This window comes from Symphalangus syndactylus, chromosome 11 (assembly GCF_028878055.3).
Source record: "Symphalangus syndactylus isolate Jambi chromosome 11, NHGRI_mSymSyn1-v2.1_pri, whole genome shotgun sequence".
NCBI lineage: Eukaryota > Metazoa > Chordata > Mammalia > Primates > Hylobatidae > Symphalangus > Symphalangus syndactylus.
In genome coordinates this window covers 54,361,010-54,380,037 of record NC_072433.2, presented here as the reverse complement: position 1 = coordinate 54,380,037, position 19,028 = coordinate 54,361,010, and the positions used below count along the sequence as shown (strand labels likewise).

The following is a 19,028-nucleotide window of genomic DNA, read 5'->3' as shown; positions in this document are numbered from 1 at the left end:
TGGCCTCAAGGTATCCTCTCGCCTCAGCCTCCCAAAGCACTGAGATTACACGTGTGAGCCACCGCGCCCAGCTTCCATCCTTGACTTTTGGAGGTTTTCATTTACTCTGTTAAGAATCTGGGCCAGGTGCGGTGGCTCACGCCTGTAATCCCAGCACTTTGGGAGACCGAGGCAGGCAGATCACAAGGTCAAGAGATCGAGACCATCCTTGGCCAACAGGGTGAAACCCTGTCTCTACTAGAAATATAAAAATTAGTTGGGCATGGCAGCAAGCGCCTGAAGCACTGTAGTCCCAGCTACTCGTGAGGCTGAGGCAAAATAATCACTTGAACCTGAGAGGCGAAGGTTGCAGTGAGCCGAGATCCTGCCACTGCACTCCAGCCTGGCGACAGAGTGAGACTCCATCTCGAAAAAAAAAAGAATCTAGATCTGCTAGCCTGGCTAACATGAACATGGTGACACCCCATCTCTACTAAATGTACAAAAATTAGCTGAGCATGGTGGTTTATGCCTGTAGTCCCAGCTACTCGTGAGGCTGAGGCAGGAGAATCGCTTGAACCCAGGAGGCGGAGGTTGCAGCGAGCCGAGATCATGCCACTGCACTCCAGCCTGGACAACAGGGCAAGACTCTGTCTCAAAAAAAAAAAAAAGAATCTGGATCTGATGAAAATTATGGATCTCCTTCCCAGAAAAATGCATAACTGTGTTCTCACAAAGACACACAATTTCACGTGCAAATTCTGGGGTTCATGAACTCCCCCAGAGCCCATCCATGATCCCTCAGTAAAGAATTCTGGCTCTGAAGGAATCAGGTCGAGACCCCTTGACATCTGCTAAGGTATTTAATCCTCATTACAACCCCGTGAGACCAGTGCCACCAACTCCATTGTCCAGATGTGGAAACGGTTACAAAACTTGCCAGGGTTTCCACCACTGCTGAGTGGCAGTCAGGATTCACATCCAGGTCGGTGTTGTTTCAAAAGAGAAAGACACAATGGACATTGAAAGGTGTTTGGCATGGCATCCTGCATGGGACCCCCGAGAGCTGGTTCCACAGCAGAGCCAGAGGGACCAGGTGTGTGGGGCCAGCAGGCACCCCAAACGTGGAAGAGGGTCTAGGCACCTGTGCCTCCCATCCTCTGTCCTCCCAACAACCTTCTGAGCAGGGAACTATTTTTTTATTTTATTTTATTTTTTTGAGATGGAGTCTCTCTCTGTCTCCCAGGCTGGAGTGCAGAGGCCTGGTCTCAGCTCACTGCAACCTCCACCACTGGGGTTCAAGCAATTCTCCTGCCTCAGCCTCCCAAGTAGCTGGGATTACAGGTGCTCACCACCACACTCGGCTAATTTTTGTACTTTTAGTAGAGACGGAGTTTCACCATGTTGGCCAGGCTCGTCTCAAACACCTGACCTCAAGTGCTCCACCCGCCTCAGCCTCCCAAAGTGCTGGGATTACAGGCATGAGCCACCGCGCCCAGCCAGAGCAGGGAACTATTATTGTCATTTTACAGATGGAAGAAAACAAGGCTCTGAGAAGCCGGGACCCACCCACGGTCACACAGCCCCAACACTGGTGGAGCCTTCTGAGCGTAGAGCATGGCCCCCTGGGTTTATGCTGGTGGAAGGGTTTGCAGGGTGCCAGTTTAGTCAGCCACCCCTGTGTAGGACACCTATGGAACACCATAGGGGGCCTCTGAGGAGAATCATCTCCTTATTGTCATTGTGTCCCCAGGCCAGTGAACATGACCTGCTCTGCGCCTTTACACAGAATGCTCTAGGCTGAAACACTCCCTTGAAGCATTGGAATGTGACCAGACATCCTGGCTCCTTGTAAAACCCACTCCCACCAGCTGCAGCCCGATAAGTTAAAAGATTATCTTAGTTGGCCAGGCGCCGTGGCTCACACCTGTAATCCCAACACTTTGGGAGGCCTAGGCGGGTGGATCACGAGGTCAGGAGATGGAGACCATCCTGGCCAACATGGTGAAACCCTGTCTCTACTAAAAATACAAAAAATTAGCCAGGTGTGGCGGTGGGCGCCTGTAGTCCCAGCTATTTGGGAGGCTGAGGCAGGAGAATGGCATGAACCCAGGAGGCGGAGCTTGCAGTGAGCTGAGATCACGCCACTGCACTCCAGCCTGGGAGACAGCAAGACTCCGTCTCAAAAAAAAAAAAAAAAAAAAAAGATTATCTTAGTAGTTAGACATATGCTTTGAGCTTAAAGGAAATTCACGTAAACCACCACTGCTATACATATTTCAAATGACGCACACACCCCTACCTTCACCGTTTCACCCCGTACCATCTGCTTCTTAGATCAAAAAATTGTACTCAATAAATTGTCAGGCAACCAGGGCTCTGCAGCCTTCACTTTAGCAACTGGCCCCCTGGGCCTGCTTTAAATCTTAACTTGTCTTTTCTCATTCCTTTGTTGCCACCAGACTTTGTGGTTGGGGGTTGGGACTGATCACCCCAACAGTTTGCATACAGCTCCCTCCAGGCAGGGAATCACGGGACTCAAGCCCCCTCCCCCACCCGGCTGCAGAAGGGACAGGACTTTGTCTCTGCTTCTCCCCAGCTACCAGCGAGAGCAGAAGTCCATGCTCCTCCCCCATCCAGCCTCCCACTTCCAGCCCCCACTGCCCCCAGGAGATGCCACCTCCTCCAGGCCACCCTGCCCTTTTCTAGGGCTTAAGCCCCTTCCTTCCCCAGAGCTCCTTGGGGACTCAACACAGGAGAAAGAAGAGTGAGAAGGGGCCTCGGGGGGTTGAGCAAGGCTGCAGGGACATGGGGTAGGTAAGGGAGTCGATGGCGGGACCAGAGGAGAGATGATTCCAGAGGAGGCGACGAGGGGCTGAGACAAGCCAGGATGTGGGCAGGGGTAGGCAGTGGGGGGATGGGTGCAGGGACACGGCAGAGAGAGTGTCCCTTTACCTTCAGCGTCCATGGTGACTTGCAGCTGTCTGGGCTGGTGTGTTGGTTGCTCAGGACCAAGGCTCCCAGAGGCCCCAGGCTGGGGGTGGGACCGTGGAGGGAGGGAGGGCCCATCGAGCTGTCAGCCAGCCCTTCCCAGGCTCCCCAGGCCTCCCTCCTGTCCTCTGCCAGGCCTGCAGATTCCTCAGCAGGCCCCTGAAAGTCAGAGGAGGGGCTCTGACAGGGAACTCAGAAGCCCTGCCCCAGCCAGTGAAGGAGCCCGAGACCCTGTTCTCGCCCCACACCCAGCCCTCCTGGCCCTAACCCGGGGTCCAAGGCTGTGAATGTAAGCGTGTGCTCCCTGCTGAGGGCAGGCAAGCATTTTGGATGGTGTGCTGGGAAAATCATGGGCCCTGGACCTGGGTTCAAATCGTAACTCCATCCTTTTTGATCTCAAGTACCTTTTTACCTTTTCTGTGCCTCAGTTTCCTTAGCTTTAAAATGGCATAACAGGGCCGGGCACAGTGGCTCACACCTGTAATCCCAGCACTTTGGGAGGCAGAGGCAGGTTGATCACCTGAGGTCAGGAGTTTGAGACCAGCCTGGCCAACATGGCGAAACCCCATCTCTACTAAAAATACAAAAATTAGCAGGGCATGGTGGCAGGCGCCTGTAATCCCAGCTGCTCAGGAGGCTGAGGCATGAGACTCACTTGAACCCTGGAGGTGGAGGTTGCAGTGAGTCTAGATCATGCCACTGCACTCCAGCCTGGGCAACAGAGTGAGACTCTGTCTCGATAAATTAATTAATTAATTAATTAATTTAAAAAACGGCATAACAGGCTGGGCACAGCGACTCATGCCTGTAATCCCTGTGCTTTGGGAGGCCAAGGCAGGAGAATCGCTTGAGGCCAGGAGTTTGAGACCAGTGTGGGCATCATAGAGACATACAGAGATCCCATCTCTCCCAGAAAAAGAAAAAAGAAAAAGAAATTAGCTAAGTACAGTGGTGCACACCTGTAGGCTGAGATGGGAGGATCACTTGAGCCCGGGAGTTCAAAGCTGCAGTGAGCCGTGAGCATGCCACTGCAGTCCAGCCTGGGTGAGAGAGAGACCCTGTCTCTAAAGAAAAAAAAAAAAAAAACTTTAATGGCATAACATCTTCCTCATGGGTTCAACTGAGAATCAATGAGAAAACTCTGCAAATGAAACAGAGTAGGAACTCACCTAATATCCACTTCCCTTCCCTTCCCTCTTTCCAAGGAACTTTAAGGGCACAGACAGCTTAGAGCCCAGCTTCTGAAACAGAAAATGGGGAAACCACCAGTCACCGGGACTGGGACTTCAGGCAAGTTCCTGTCCAAGAACTGCCAGGGCCTTCCTTTCTTCCCTTTTTTTTTTTTTTTTTTTTTTTGATGGAGTTTCGCTCTTGTTGCTGAGGCTGGAGCGCAATGGCGTGATCTCGACTTACTGCAACCTCCGCCTCCCGGGTTCAAGCGATTCTCCTGCCTCAGCCTCATGAGTAGCTGGGATTACAGGCATGCGCCACCACACCCGGCTAATTTTGTATTTTTTTCCCGTAGAGACAGGGTTTCTCCATGTTGGTCAGGCTAGTCTTGAGCTCCCGACCTCAGGTGATCCACCTGCCTCTGCCTCACAAACTGCTGGGATTACAGGCGTGAGCCACCGCGCCCGGCCCAGGGCCTTCCTTTCTTCACTGGAAACCCTTCTTGCTACAGTTGCTCGCAGGGACTGCTAGTCGCTAAATTCACTTCCACCTTCCCAGCCTTCTTCCTTTTCTTTCTCTGCCGCAGCTGACTGCTGGGACTGGGGCTGGGGTGACGGATCGAGGCACCCAAGGCACAAAATTTAGGGAGGCCTCACCCTCCAGCTCACTTTTTGAGACAGGGTCCTGCTCTGTCACCCAGGCTGGAGTGCAGTGGTACAATCTCGGCCCAGTACAACCTCCACACCCCAGGCTCAAGTGATCCTCCTACCGCAGCCTCCTGAGTAGCTGGAACTACAGGCGTCTGCCACCATGCCAAGCTAATTTTTGTATTTTTAGTAGAGACGGGGTTTCACCGTGTTGGCCAGGCTGGAGTCGGGCTCGCTTATCACCCCAGCAGCTTGCTGGCCTTGGTTCAGTCCTGGGCCTGCTTCTGAGACTGCAGTTGGCTAGGCAGTGAGCTTTTTTTTTCTTTAGAGACAGGATCTCCAAATCTCATTTTTCTACTGGTTAATTTTTTTTTTGGATACAAGGTTTTGCTCTGTCACTCAGGCTTAAGTGGAGTGCAGTGGCCCAATCATAGCTCACTGCAGCCTCAAACTCCTGGCCCCAAGCCTCCTGAGTTGCTGGGACTGTATGTGCATGCCTCCACCCTAGGCTAATTTTTTATTTTTATTTTTTGTGCAGATAGGATCTTGCTATGCTGCCCAGGCTGGTCTCAAACTCCTGGCTTCAGGCAATCATCTTAAAGGCTCTTTTCTATCTTTTGCAGGTGCTTCTTCCTACACCCAACCCCTGAGGGTGTCACTCTGTCGCCCAGGCTGGAGTCCAGTGGCACAATCTCGGCTCACTGCAACCTCCGCCTCCCGGGTTCAAGTGATTCTCCTGCCTAAGCCTCCAAAGTAGCTGGGATTACATGTGCATGCCACCATGCCCAGCTAGTTTTTGTTATTTTTGGTAGAGATGGGATTTCGCCATGTTGTTCAGGCTGGTCTCGAACTCCTGACCTCAAGTGATACACCCACCCTAGCCTTCCAAAGTGCTGGGATTACAGCCTTGAGCCACTGCATCCAGCCGACTCTTAAATCTGTATCTTCTATCCTGAGTTCCCTTTCAAGCTCCAGGCCTCTATTCTGTTTTTGTTTTTGTTTTTGAAACAGGGTCTCACTGTGTCACCCAGGCTAGAGTGCATTGGCATGATCACAGCACAAAGCAGCCTCAACCTATAGGGCTGAAGTGATTCTCCTGCCTCACCCTCCTGAGTAGCTGGGATTACAGGTGAATGCCACCACGCCCATCGAACTTTTTTATTTTTAGAAGGAACAGGGTTTCGCCATGTTTAAAGGCTGAAGCAATTCTCCTGCCTCAGCCTCCCAAAGTGCTGGGATTACGAGCATGAGCCACTGCACTTGGACAATAAATCTATTTCAAACCCAACCTCTTTCACCTTCCAGACTGCTACTGTATCCAGCATGGGCTAGAATAATATGATCATTTCACACTTCCTCAGAACATCCTCCTGGGTGACAAGGTCAACTCAAAGGACAGAACTGGGCCAGGGACTGTGGCTTGTGCCTGTAATCCCAACAGTTTGGGAGGCTGAGGCAGGAGGATTGCTTGAGGCCAGGAGTTTGAGACCAGCCTGGGCAACAGAAATTTGTTTACGAAACTAAACAAATAAGACCAGGTGCAGTGGCTCACACCTGTAATCCCAGCACTTTGGAAGACCAAGGCAGGCAGATCACCTGAGGTCGGGAGTTCGAGACCAGCCTGGCCAACATGTTGAAACCTCATCTCTACTAAAAATACAAAAATTAGCCAGGCGTGGTGGCGCGCGCCTGTAATCCCAGCTACTTGGGAGGCTGAGACAGGAGAATTGCTTGAACCTGGGAGGCAGAGGTTGCTGCAGTGAGCCAAGATCACACCACTGCACTCCAGCCTGGGTGTCAGAGGCGAGACTCCGTCTCAAAAATAAATAAATAAATAAATAAATAAATAAATAAATAAATAAAACTATTCTTTGTACATGAATTTATTCATCCTTCCATTCAGTAAACACATACTAGGTAGCTACCGCATGCTGGGCCCTGGGCTCTGGAAACACAAAGAGGACACGTGGCCTTGGAGGGGCTCACACACTGGTGATGAGTGACACCCTCACATCACTACAGCCAGGTTATTCATGCTGTCGCAAGGGGCGCTGCAGGAGTGGAGAAGGAACACAAAGTCTGCGTGGGGTGGGGCAGCGAGGGCAGCTGCACAGAGCCTGTGACATTTGAGCTGAATCTTAATGGTTGAGGAAGAGTTGGTGGGAAGTCAGGGCGTTTATTGTGAGCCAACTTGGGGACGGCTGGCTTCAGACAGAGCTCAGGCAACTCAGGGGGAGTTAGCGGTTCTCTCCAAGGCCAACGCAGAGCCTGTACGGCTTGCCTGGGACCCTGGTTCAAGCTGGGCTGGTGATGGTGCAGTGGGGCAGGCAGGCTCTGAGCTCCAGACTGGGCTGAGCACACAGGCACCTGCTTGCAGCTCATTTTTGGGAGCAAGTTGATTGTCTCCAAAATAACCTGGGTTTCCATTGTCTAATGGCCCTGCCCCAAACCTCCCAGAACTAGGTGGTCACTGCTGGGTGGGCTCCTCAGCCTAAATAGCCTTTTAAGTTTTGAAGATTTTCTCTCTACTTTTGTTTGGGTCTCCTTTTGTTACTACTTTGAGAACTTAGAAACTTTTGATTATATTCTTCTCTGTCTTTTTTTTTTTTTTTTGGAAGACAGGGTCTCACTCTGTTGCCCAGACTAGAGTGCAGTGGCAGTGGCACAATCATAGCTCACTGCAGCCTCGACCTCCCTAGTTCAAGCTGTCCTCCCACCTCAGCCTCCCAAGTAGCTGGGACTACAGGTGTGCATCACCAGGCACAGCTAATTTTTTTCTTTTTTGAGAGACGGGGTCTCACTATGTTGGCCAGACTGGTCTCGAACTCCTGGGTTTAAGCAATCCTCTCACCTCAGCCTCCCAAAGTGCTGGGATTACAGGTGTGAGCCACTGCGCCCTGTGTTGTTTTGTTGATAGTGTTGTGTGATCTGTCTCCTGCCAAACGAGTCTGAGCTTGGTGGCTCAGAGATGGGGTCTGTTTCTGTTCTGTTCCCTCTGCCCAAGGGCTGAGGGCTCAGAGCTCACAGGAGTCACCTCTACCCGCAGCCCTCGGGTAGCCCGTCCTCCCTTCCCCGGCTTCCCCTTCCCACTTGAACATGGTCAAGGGTCAGAAATGGGGATGCAGGCCGGGTGCGGTGGCTCAAGCCTGTAATCCCAGCGCTTTGAGAGGCTGAGGCGGGAGGATCACTTGAGCCCAGGAGTTCAAGATCAGCTTAGGCAACACGGTAAGAACCCATCTGTACAAAAAATACAAAAATTAGCTGGGTGCCGTGGTGTGTGCCTGTAGTCCCAGCTACTTGGGAGGCTGAGGTGGGAGGATCACTTGAGCCCAGGAGGCGGAAGTTGCAATGGGCCAAGATCACACCACTGCACTCCAGCGTCAGCGACAGAGGAAGACCTTGTCAGAAAGAAAGAAAGAAAGAGAGAAAGAGAGAGAGAGAGAGGGAGAGAGGAAGGAAGGAGAGGAAAAGTGGGTGGAAATGTACATTTTCAGAAATGGAATGTCCTTAGAACCATATATTAGGGCCCATTTCCTGTCTGCAAAAGTGAACTCCATTCACAGATTTCTCAAGACCTTCCCCATCCAAATCTTGCCATCTGGATTTTTCACTTTGGATGACAAGGCTTTATTTGTAAACATGATCTTAATGTGTACTTTTGAGGAAAAAAAAAGGAAACATTTTAAAGTATAAGATGAAATATAATACAGTGCGTGCGTGTGTGTGTGTGTGTGTGTGTGTGAATTCTGTTATTTAAGACTGCTGGCTGGGCGCAGTGGCTCATGCCTGTAATCCCAACACTTTGGGAGGGTGAGGCGGGTGAATCACCTGAGGTCAGGAGTTCAAGACCAGTCTGGCCAACATGGTGAAACCCCCGTCTCTACCAAAAATACAAAAATTAGCAGGGCATGGTGGCATGTGCTTGTAGTCCCAGCTACTCGGGAGGCTGAAACAAGATAATCACTTGAACCCGGGAGGTGGAGCCGAGATCGCGCTACTGCACTCCAGCCTGGGGGACAGAGCAAGACTTTGACTCAAAAAAAAAAAAAAAAAAGAAAAAAGAAAAAAAGGAGAATCTTCAATGTGCTGATAATTAACTTTTGCAAAACAGGAAAAAATGTTATTTTACTGTCTGGAAAAAATAAATATTTTCAACATGTTAAATCAGCCTTCTTCACCCCTCACCTCCAAATAAAGTGCATGGCATATTTAGGGAGCAACAGGAATATGATGGGGCTGGATAGCATAGACTGTCTGTACCAAGGACTGACCGGGCAGGGGTGGTCAGAGGAGAGATAGGGCCAGGTCCCAAGGGTCTTATACGCCACGCTAAGGAAGGAGGGTTCCACTCTGACAGCCTTGGGGATACAGGAATATCACCTAGACAGCGTTTTATTTTATAATTTTATTATTATTATATTTTGAGACAGGGTGCCACGCAGGCTGGAGTGCAGTGGTGTGATCATGGCTCACTGGAGTCTGGACCTCTTGGGCTCAAGTGATCCTCCTACCTCATCCTTCTGAGTAGCTGGAACTACAGGTGTGTGCCACGATGCCCAGCTTTTTTTTTTTTTTTTTTTTTGAGATGGAGTCTCATTCTGTCACCCAGGCTGGAGTGCAATGGCGCGATCTTGGCTCACTGCAACCTCCATCTCCCGGGTACCAGCAATTCCCCCGCCTCAGCCTCCCGAGTAGCTGGGACTACAGGTGCACACCACCATGCCTGGCTAATTTTTGTACTTTCAGTAGAGATGGGGTTTCACCATGTTGGCCAGGCTGGTCTCGAACTCCTGACCTCAGATGACTGGCCTGCCTCAGCCTCTCAAAGTGTTGGGATTACAGGCGTGAGCCACTGTGCCCAGCCCATAGTGACCTTTTAGAAGGGTCCCCGGGACTATCACTAGCAGAGAGTGGAAGGAAATCAAAGAGGAAGTGTCAATAGGATCCCGGTGAGGTGCGATGAGGACTGAAGAGAAGGAAGGGATGCAAGGGCCGGTGGAAGAGCCAGGGACTTGGCACCTGGAGAGCAGGAATGGGGAGAGAGTGGGGCTGCATGGTGGTCCTAAGGCGTTTTGCCTGGGCCACCAGAATGATGCTACTCACCACTCTGGGGACCGGAAGAGAGGAGAAGAGCAGACTTAGGTGTGTTGATTTCACCACTACTTCCAGAACGCAATTCAAACTCTCAGCAGGGCACTGTGGCTCACGCCTGTAATCCCAGCACTTTGGGAGGCCGAGGTGGGCAGATCACGAGGTCAGGAGATCGAGACCATTCTAGCTAACATGGTGAAACCCTGTCTCTACTAAAAATACAAAAAAATTAGCCAGGCGTGGTGGCGGGCACCTGTGGTTCCAGCTACTCAGGAGGCTGAGGCAGGAGAATGGCATGAACCCACGCCACTGCACTCCAGCCTGGGTGACAGGGCGAGACTCCGTCTCAAAAACCAAAACAAAAAAAAACCTCAGAACTCAACTCAAACTCTTGAACTTCTCATAGCACGGCTCCAACCTCCACTTGCAGCCTTATCCCCCACCACTCTCCTCAAACCAGACACCCCAGGCCACCCCCTTGAATACCTTTTTGACCACTATTTTTTCATATTGTAAAAGTAACAGATATTTATTGTATGAAATTCGGAAAATACAGAAGAGCATAAACAAAATAAAAATCACACATAAACTCACCACTTTCGAGACAAGCATGGTAAACATTTGCGATGGGTCCTTTGTTTCCCTGTAAGTACATATATGGTTGGGAATTTTTACTACAAAACTAGAATCATATGTATTTACAGAGGAGTAACTTGCATTTTTCCCCACTTAGCATTATATTGCTGGTATTTTCCTAAGTCATTACATAATTTTCAAAAACATGATTTTTAGTGACTGTAAGTTCAATAAGCCATTTACAATTATTTTCATAACTAATATAATCTTATACCATATTTAAAAAAATTTTTTTTTTTCCAAGACAGAGTCTTGCTGTGTCGCCCAGGCTAGAGTGCAATGACACAATCTCGGCTCACTGCAACCGCCGCCTCCTGGTTTCAAGCAATTCTCCTGCCTCAGACCCCAAGTAGCTGGGATTACAGGTGCATGCCACCACACCTGGCTAATTTTTGTATTGTTAGTAGAGACAGTTTTCACCATGTTGGCCAGGCTGGTTTCAAGCTGGCCTCATGATCTGCCCGCCTTGGCCTCCCAAAGTGCTGGGATTACAGGTGTGAGCCACCACGTCTGGCCATTTTCTTTCTTTTGAGACAGAGTCTCACTCTGTTGCCCAGGCTGGAGTGCAGTGGCATGATCACAGCTCACTATAGCCTCAAACTCCTGGGCTCAAGCAATTCTCCCTGCTTCAGCCTCTTGAGTAGCTGGTACCACAGGTGCATACCACCACACCTGGCTAATTTTTCGTATTTCATATTTTTTGTAGAGATAGGGGTCTCACTATGTTGCCCAGGCTGGTCTCCAACTCCTGACCTCAGGTGATCTGCCCACCTCAGCCTCCTATAGTGCCACCGCATAGCCACTGCACCCAACTATTTTCTTATTGTTCCTTGCTCTATCTGCTTTTTTTTTTTTTTTTGAGATGGAGTTTTTTACTTGTCGCCCAGGCTGGAGTGCAATGGCGCGATCTCGGCTCACTGCCACCTCCACCTCCCGGATTCAAGCGATTCTCCTGCCTCAACCTCCCAAGTAGCTGGGATTACAGGTGCCCGCCACCACGCCCAGCTAATTTTTTGTATTTTGAGATGGGGTTTCACCATGTTGGTCAGGCTTGTCTTGAACTCCTGACGTCAGGTGATCCACCTGCCTCAGCCTCCCAAAGTGCTGGGATTACCACACCTGGCCTGCTCTATCTCCCTTTTTTGTTTTCCTTTTTAGTCTTAAAATATCCACTGCTTCTTTTGCTTTGCTTTTTCCTCCAGAGAATTAAAAGACATCTATTGTCGGGCACAGTGGCTCACGCATGTAATCCCAGCACTTTGGGAGGCCGAGGCATACGGATCAGCAGAGGTCGGGAGTTCAAGACCAGCTTGACCAACATGGTGAAACCCCGTCTCTACTAAAAATACAAAATTATCCAGGCTTGGTGGTGCATGCCTGTAATCCCAGCTACTTGGGAGGCTGAGGCAGGAGAATCGTTTGAACTCAGGAGGCAGAAGTTCCGGTGAGCCAAGATCATGCCATTGCACTCCAGCCTGGGTAACGAGTGAAAACTCCATCTCAAAAAAAAAAAAAAAAAAAAAAGACACCTATTTCACATTTGTTCAAAAAAGACTCTGCATTGAACTGCTCCACTTTAAAATATATACATAAATGTTTACTTTTTGTAGAGACGGGGTCTCACTATGTTGCCCAGGCTGGTCTCAAACTCCTGGCTTCAAGCAGTCCTCCTGCCTCAGCTTCCCAAGCAGCTGGTACTACAGGCACACACCACCACGCCTGGCTAATTTTTTATGTTTTTGTAGAGACAGGGTCTTGGTATGTTACCCAGGCTGGTCTTGAACTCCTAGCCTCAAGCAATCCTCCCTGCTCTGCCTCCCAAAGTGCCGGGATTACAGGCATGAGCCACTGTGCTGGATCTACTCCACTTTTTTTTTAAATTATGCATTTCCACCTGCTATCCCCTCTGCTGGGAATGCCTTTTCCTTTTCCCAGCTTTGCAAAATCCTTCCCAGCCTTCAAATATCTGAGGCAAGCCTGGGCATAGTGGCTCACACCTATAATCCCAATATCTGGGGAAGCTTAGGTGGGAGGACTACTTGAGCCCAGGAGTTCAAGACCAGCCTGGCCAACACAGCAAGACCCTGTCTCTACAAATTAAAAATAAAAAAGAAAAAATTAGCTGGGCATGTTGGTGCACACCTGTGATCCCAGCTACTTGGGAGGCCCAGGAGGTTGAGGCTGCGGTGAGCTATGATTGCACCACTGCACTCTAGTCTGGGTGACAGAATGAGACCTCATCTCAAAAGAAAGAATCTCTGAGGCGTCATCTCATTCATTCATTCATTCATTCATTCATTCAAATGCATATTCAGGGAGGATTTGCAACATGCCAGGCACAGCAGCCACCAGGAATAAAGCAGTGGCCGGGTGCAGTGGCTCATGCCTATAGTCCCAGCATTTTAGGAGGTGGAGGCAGGTGGATCTCTTGTGCCCAGGAGTTTGAGACCATCGGGGACAACATGGTGAAACCCCATCTCTACTAGAAATACAAAAATTAGCCAGGTGTGGTGGTGCTCATATGTAGAAAACAATAAAAATAATTTTTAAAGAAAGGAATCAAGCAGTGGGTATGATAAAGACCACGACACACTCTCAGGTGAAGCCTTCCAACCTTTCCCCAGGGCAATGTGAGTCCTTCTGCTCGACCACTGGAATCTCTTCCTCAAAGTCTCCCTTGCCGCAGTACACATGCATGTGCGAACGTGCACGAACACACACATGTGCACACGCACACGCACACACATACACAGGCACATGCACGCACGCACACGCATGCACATGCACAAGTACACACATACACATGTGCACACACGCATGGCTTGGAAGGCTTCACCTGAGAGTTATGAATGCACCATTTTCCTTGGTGCATTCATAACATTCTGTTTGTGCCTCTCTTTTATTTTTTATTTTTATTTTTATTTTTTGAGACAGTCTTACTTTGTCACCCAGCCTGGAGTACAGTGGCACGATCCCGGCTCACTGCAACCTCCGCCTCCAGGGTTCAAGCAATTCTCCAGCCTCAGCCTCCTAAGTAGCTGGGATTACAGGAGCACACCACCACGCCTGGCTAACTTTTGTATTTTTAGTAGAAACGGAGTTTCATCATGTTGGCCGGGCTGGTCTCAAACTCCTGACCTCATGATCTGCCCGCTTCGGCCTCCCAAAGTGCTGGGATTACAGGCGTGAGCCACTGCACCCGGCCTGTGCCTATCTTTTAACACTTATATTTTGATATTTTCTGGATTGTGAAAGCCCTGTTGGGTGCCTTCCTTACCCGTACTACCTCTTTTTTTCACGATTCGCCCAGGACCTGACTAAAACCAGTCCTGGCTTAGAAAACAACCATATCTGTCAAAGGAAAGGGAGGTGGAGCTGAGGACAGCGACGTTCGGTGACAGTATTTTCTAAACCTGATATAGGTGCACTTATTTTAACAACTCTAAGACAACAGTGTCTGTAAGGGATTTTGGACGTAGCCTCTGTCATTCTGCAGCTGCAGTGAGTCCAAATAGCAATCAGAAAAGGCCACCAGATGCAGCCCAGTGGGTGCCCAGCCTGGCTGGTAGAAGCCGGTTCCATCCCAGCTCAGCTCTTCCCACCCACTACGCAAGCCCCTTCCCGCCCCCTCTCTCCCTCTCCTCTCCCACTGCACGAGCCCATCCCCCACCTGACCCTTTCTCCCATCTCCTGCCCAGGCCACAGAGCAGCGCTGTCACACTCACATGCCTCCCCTGTCTTTTTTTGCAGGTCAACCTGTCTGCTCTCAGCCACCGCAAGCTCTAACTCAACAACTTCCTCTTTGAAAATTTCCTCTTTGTCCTCGGAAAATACCAACTGCCCTGGCCCATGTGTGCTCCTGGGCTGTAGCCTGGGCTGGTCTCAAAGGCAGCACCATTGGGTCCTCCCCTCTCCACCCAGGCCCCACAGGGGAAGTCCCTGGCTCCGGGCCCCCCCTTCACTCACTCTCACTGGTTCCTCTTGGGGGATGGAAGGGGCTCAGCCCCTGGGATGGAAGAGGCTCAGCCCCTGGGATGGAAGAGGAGACACAAACAAACTAAACCTGGAAACGTGCAGCGGGGAAGCGCCAGCAAGACCAGTCCCCGCGACCAGGGCAAACCCCTCTCCCCTGCCTCTGTTCGCGGGACAGCACGCACGTGTGTGTGTGTGTGTGTGTGAGAGAGAGAGAGAGAGAGCACATGCATGTGTACTGCAGAAAGGGAGACTTCAAGGAAGGGATTACCATGGCTGAGCTGAATAACTCACATTTGGGTCACACATATGATCTTTCTATGAAGCCTGGCTTTCTTTTTCTTTTCTTTTTTGAGACAGGGTCTCGCTCTGTTGCCCAGGCTGAAATGCAGTGGTGCAATCACAGCTCACTTCAGACTCAAACTCCTGGGCTCAAGCGATCCTCCTGCCTCCACTTTCCAAAGTGCTAAGATTAAAGGCACCAGCCACTGTGCTAACCCTGGCATTCTGTATGGGGCTACAGAGTTAGATTTTCTGCTATGTCCACCCCATCAGAGTAAAGATGACACGCATGTTCTCAGCAGTCCCTGTGTCCCCCATGCTCAGGTTGACCCTCTTCAGTCTCTGCACCACTTCCCACCCCCACACCGTCTGTACCCACCACTACCACTTCCCACCCCCACACTGTCTGAACCCACAACTACCCCTCCCAAGCATCGCCAAATCCTCAGCTCTTGCACACAAACCACACCCACGAGTGGACGCACGCAGGCACTGGGGTTTCTGAGAACTACACCCAGCCAGAAACTCGGAGGAGAAACCATGAGGCCTCTGGCTGCCTCTGTCCATGGGTGGGGAGAGTGTGGTGGCGTGGGCCAGGGCCAGCCTAGAGTCCATGTGTCCTGGGAAAGATCACAGGCCCGCCTGAGAGCATGGGCCAGTGGCCCCACCCAGCCATGCTCCAGGCCATCCTGGGGGGCCCAGAGCTAAAGGTGGTTGCGGGCTGCCCAGGTTCCACAGCCCTTGCAGCTACAGGGCAAGGGTGCTTTACAAAGTTAATCCTAGGGGGGAGTTTGCCGGGCTCTCTTGTCCTTCTTCTTCCCAGACTCTGGTCAACCCAGGGTGGGGTCTGGGGGAAAAGGAGAATTCTCAAAGAAATCACAGGTCAGATAATTTGGCTGATGGAGGATCAGCAGCCGTTTCCAGGGACAAGAAAGAGGGGGAAATGGTGATGGAGATAAATAGGGGTGGATGAGGAGGGTTTATTCATTCAGTCCACAGACGTCGAGAGGTGCCAGCCCTGCCCTGCCCAGGTGCTAGTTGCGGGTGCTGGGTGAGGATACCAGCAGGAAATCCAGGGCTGAGAAGCCTGATGAGGATTCAGAGTGAAGAGGCAGGTGAGGAGGCAAGGTGCGGTGGCTCATGTCTGTAATCTCAGCACTTTGGGAGGCCAAGGCAGGTGGATCACCTGAGGTCAGGAGTTTGAGACCAGCCTAGCCAACATGGTGAAACCCCATCTCTACCAAAAATACAAAAAAGCAGCTGGGCATGGTGGTGGGTGCCTGTAATCTCAGTTACTCGGGAAGCTGAGGCAGGAGAATCGCTTGAACTCAGGAGGCAGAGGTTGCAGTGAGCTGAGATCGTGCATTGCACTCCGGCCTGGGCGACAAAGCGAAACTCTGTCTCAAAAAAAAAAAGAAAAGATTCGGTTGAGGATTGGGGTGACGGGTGGAAACGTGGGAGCGAGGGGGCAGTGTGATGGTGAGAGGGAAGGTGCTGCAGGCTGGCTGAGATTCCGGCATCCAGCCTCACTATTCACCGGCACTTAAGGGGCAGCCCCGTCTCCCGCTTCGGGCTCATCAGGAGCTGGGGCGTCCACAGCCCCATCCTCACTGGCCACCAGCGGCTCCTCCTCCCCTTTGAGGCTGGAGCCTGACCCAGACTTCAGCTCCTCCATCGCCAGGGAGCCCTGGCGAGACTTCCGTCTGCCAAAGAAAGTGGTGAGTGTGGGTCGCCGGCCAGACCCCTCCCCATCGGGGACCCCAGAGCCCTTGTCGCCCCCAGACCCTCCCACGGTCACTGTCACGGCCCCCTCCTCAGGGACCTGGGCTGGCCCAGCCCAGGCATCCACCACCCCGTTACGCTTGCCGCCTCTGCTCAGCACCAGGGCCCCAGTCCGCCGCTTCTGCCGCCGACGCCACAGCAGGAGCAGAGCCACGAGGACTATGACCGCCAGCAGGGCCACAAGCACCGCCACCAGCAGCATGCCTCGTGAGTTCTCATCTGGGTTCCGGAAGGGCACAGTGCTTGCGTTGGTGGAGGTCGTTGGAGTCATCATCGTGGATAGTTTTACACTAAAGACCTGGGGTCCACTGGCCCCGCTGGAGGGCTCCAGAGAGCCAGTTGTCATGGTAACAGGGGGTCCAGTGGTCCCAGCGGAGGTCTCCAGAGAGTCAGTTGCCATGGTAACAGGGGGTCCAGAGGTGCCTTTGGAAGTCTCCAGAGAGAGAGTTGCCATGGTGAGAGGGGGTCCAGAGGTGCCTTTGGAAGTCTCCAGAGAGACAGTTGCCATGGTAAGAGGGGGTCCAGAGGTGCCTCTGGAGGTCTCCAGAGAGCTAGCTGCCGTGGTAACAGGGGCTTCACTGGTCCTACTGGAGGTTTCCAGAGAGTTCGTTGTTATGGTTCCACCTGTCACGGTGTGGGATCCTAAAGAGTTTGCTGTTATGGGAGCAGCAGGATGACTGGTTGCATGAAGGGTTTCCTGGGGCACTGATGATGTCTTGACAGAAACTTCCCAGAAGGTTGTTGGCTCAGGTAAAGGGGAACCAGTGCTGGCACCAATGGAAGTCCAAAGAGGGGGTCCCTCACTGACGGAAGTTGAGGGAGGTAGGGCTGAGGTCTGGTCCCCAGTGCTGTTGGCCTTAGGGTCACTTGTTATTGAAGTGGTGTACATCTTTGAGCTCAGGGCCTCGCTAGTAGAGACAACAGGCTCTCTGGTGGTGGGTGTCTGCATAGCTGTCGTGTTCCCCAGAGCGTCTGGGCTTACCACCAGCACCCCAAGGAGGAGGAGAAGCACGGCCATTTCCAGGCAAACAGGCAGGAGCAAGAGCTGGGACCTGCAGGTGGGCAGCCGGAGAAGCAGAACACGCGGGAGTTGCCGGAGGACCTGGCCGGGCCTCCCCTCTGCCCACTTCCCTGCCAACGGCCAGGCCCAACCTGCGGTTTAACGGTTTTTTCCATCCTGGCTTTTACTGTTATCAGAAATGACAGAGAAACAGATGCTGGCAGCTCCCCCATCAGCCCCATCCCGACGCTCCCTCCAGCCTCAGCAGCTTAGACTCCGGCAGTGACCACCCCCTCCTGGCCTTCCCTGACCCTGTGCAGCCCAGTGGCTCCTGATCTCTTCCCATCATCACCTGTCAGAGTCTTTTCAAGCCACAGGCACATTCCCAGGCCCACTGAAGCCCCTACCCCACCAAGTCTCACCCGCTTACCGGCTCGGCTGATAAGGACGCAGCGCTGGGGCCAGGTCACTCCACCACCTCCCAAGGCTGGGGCAAGACTGGGGAGGACAGGGCCCCAAGGGGAAAGGAAGTGGGCCCTGGCTCCACCCACCCCACCCACCCCTCCATCCTGCCCCACCCGCCTGCTCCCACAGCTGCTGGGCGAAGACAGCGCCATCACCTGCTCCTTCAGGGGCCAGCGGGGTGCCTGGGGATCTGGGGCTCACCTGAGGCAGGCAAGGAAGTGTGGGATCTGGAATTGGGATTCCTGGCTCTTGGCTGAGGAATAGGATGGAAGGGGTAATGCTAGGGAGGGCTGGGCTTGGAGGTGTGTGGTGGGAATGTAAGCCTGAGAATTCAAGGGTGCAGAGGAGGAGGTGGGAGGGGAGGGTGGTTTCCTTTGCATTTGTGGTCCCCAAGCTGTTAGGCCAGGAGCTGAGTGGCGCCATTTCCTGCCCTCAGAGCTCCCAGGAAGTAGCAGGGCAAGAGGAAGCCCCCGAGTCTGGCTGGGGGCCATGAAAACCTTTGTAGGCTGGTGAGCTCTTGACTCCGTCTGGGGAGCTGGGGGTCACCACAGTGGCCCCCAGTCACAGAGGCTTGGCTAAACCAAGGCGGTTCCTACACACTGCATATGCTAGGATCTTATTTCTGCAAACTAGTAAAGATGTGGGAATCTCTTTTTTTTTTTTTTTTTTTTGAGGCGGAGTTTAGTGCAATGGCACGATCTTGGCTCAGCTCAGCGCAACCTCTGCCTCCCAGATTCAAGCGATTCTCCTGCCTCGGCCTCCCGAGTAGCTGGGATTACAGGCATGCACCACTGTGCCCGGCTAATTTTGTATTTTTAATAGAGACGAGGTTTCTCCATGTTGGTCAGGCTGGTCTCGAACTCCTGACCTCAGGTGATCCATCTGCCTCAGCCTCCCCAAGCGCTAGAATTACAGGCATGAGCCACCGCGCCTGGCCAGATGTGGGAATCTATATGGAAAACCGTCTGGAAAGATATCTACTAAGGGATTCACCTAATTGTCTTTGGATAGGT

The 19,028-nt window shown here is 52.0% G+C and overlaps 2 protein-coding genes across 5 annotated transcripts in view; both read right to left on the bottom strand.

The window, feature by feature from the left end:
* The window catches only part of QPRT (quinolinate phosphoribosyltransferase), a 39,349-nt gene extending 25,901 nt beyond the window's left edge, over window positions 1–13,448 (bottom strand). Inside the window, exons 1-4 of one of the 2 annotated variants that reach the window (XM_055298870.2) lie at window positions 10,473–13,448; window positions 4,140–4,211; window positions 3,930–4,034; window positions 2,935–3,129 (exon numbers count right to left, since the gene is read on the bottom strand). In XM_055298870.2, the coding sequence (XP_055154845.1) occupies window positions 2,935–2,947 (13 nt within the window). In that variant the 5' untranslated portion in view covers window positions 2,948–3,129; window positions 3,930–4,034; window positions 4,140–4,211; window positions 10,473–13,448. Of the gene's footprint in view, window positions 1–2,934; window positions 3,130–3,929; window positions 4,035–4,139; window positions 4,212–10,472 lie in introns of those variants that run through there. The other variant, XM_055298872.2, reaches the window with a different exon arrangement.
* A 2,280-nt stretch (window positions 13,449–15,728) lies between these two features.
* SPN (sialophorin) lies at window positions 15,729–18,076 on the bottom strand. Of its 3 annotated transcripts, XM_055298846.2 has the most exons (3): window positions 17,981–18,071; window positions 17,028–17,602; window positions 15,729–16,973 (listed from the first exon to the last, which is right to left on the bottom strand). In XM_055298846.2, exons 2-3 carry the CDS (start codon window positions 17,566–17,568, stop codon window positions 16,312–16,314), a joined length of 1,203 nt encoding a protein of 400 aa, XP_055154821.1. In that variant the 5' UTR covers window positions 17,569–17,602; window positions 17,981–18,071; the 3' UTR covers window positions 15,729–16,311. The 3 variants fall into 3 exon arrangements, with proteins under 3 accessions (XP_055154821.1, XP_055154820.1, XP_063468012.1); XM_055298845.2 differs by having other exon boundaries at window positions 15,729–17,602; window positions 17,981–18,076; XM_063611942.1 differs by having other exon boundaries at window positions 15,729–17,737; window positions 17,981–18,048.
* Window positions 18,077–19,028: the final 952 nt, after the last annotated feature.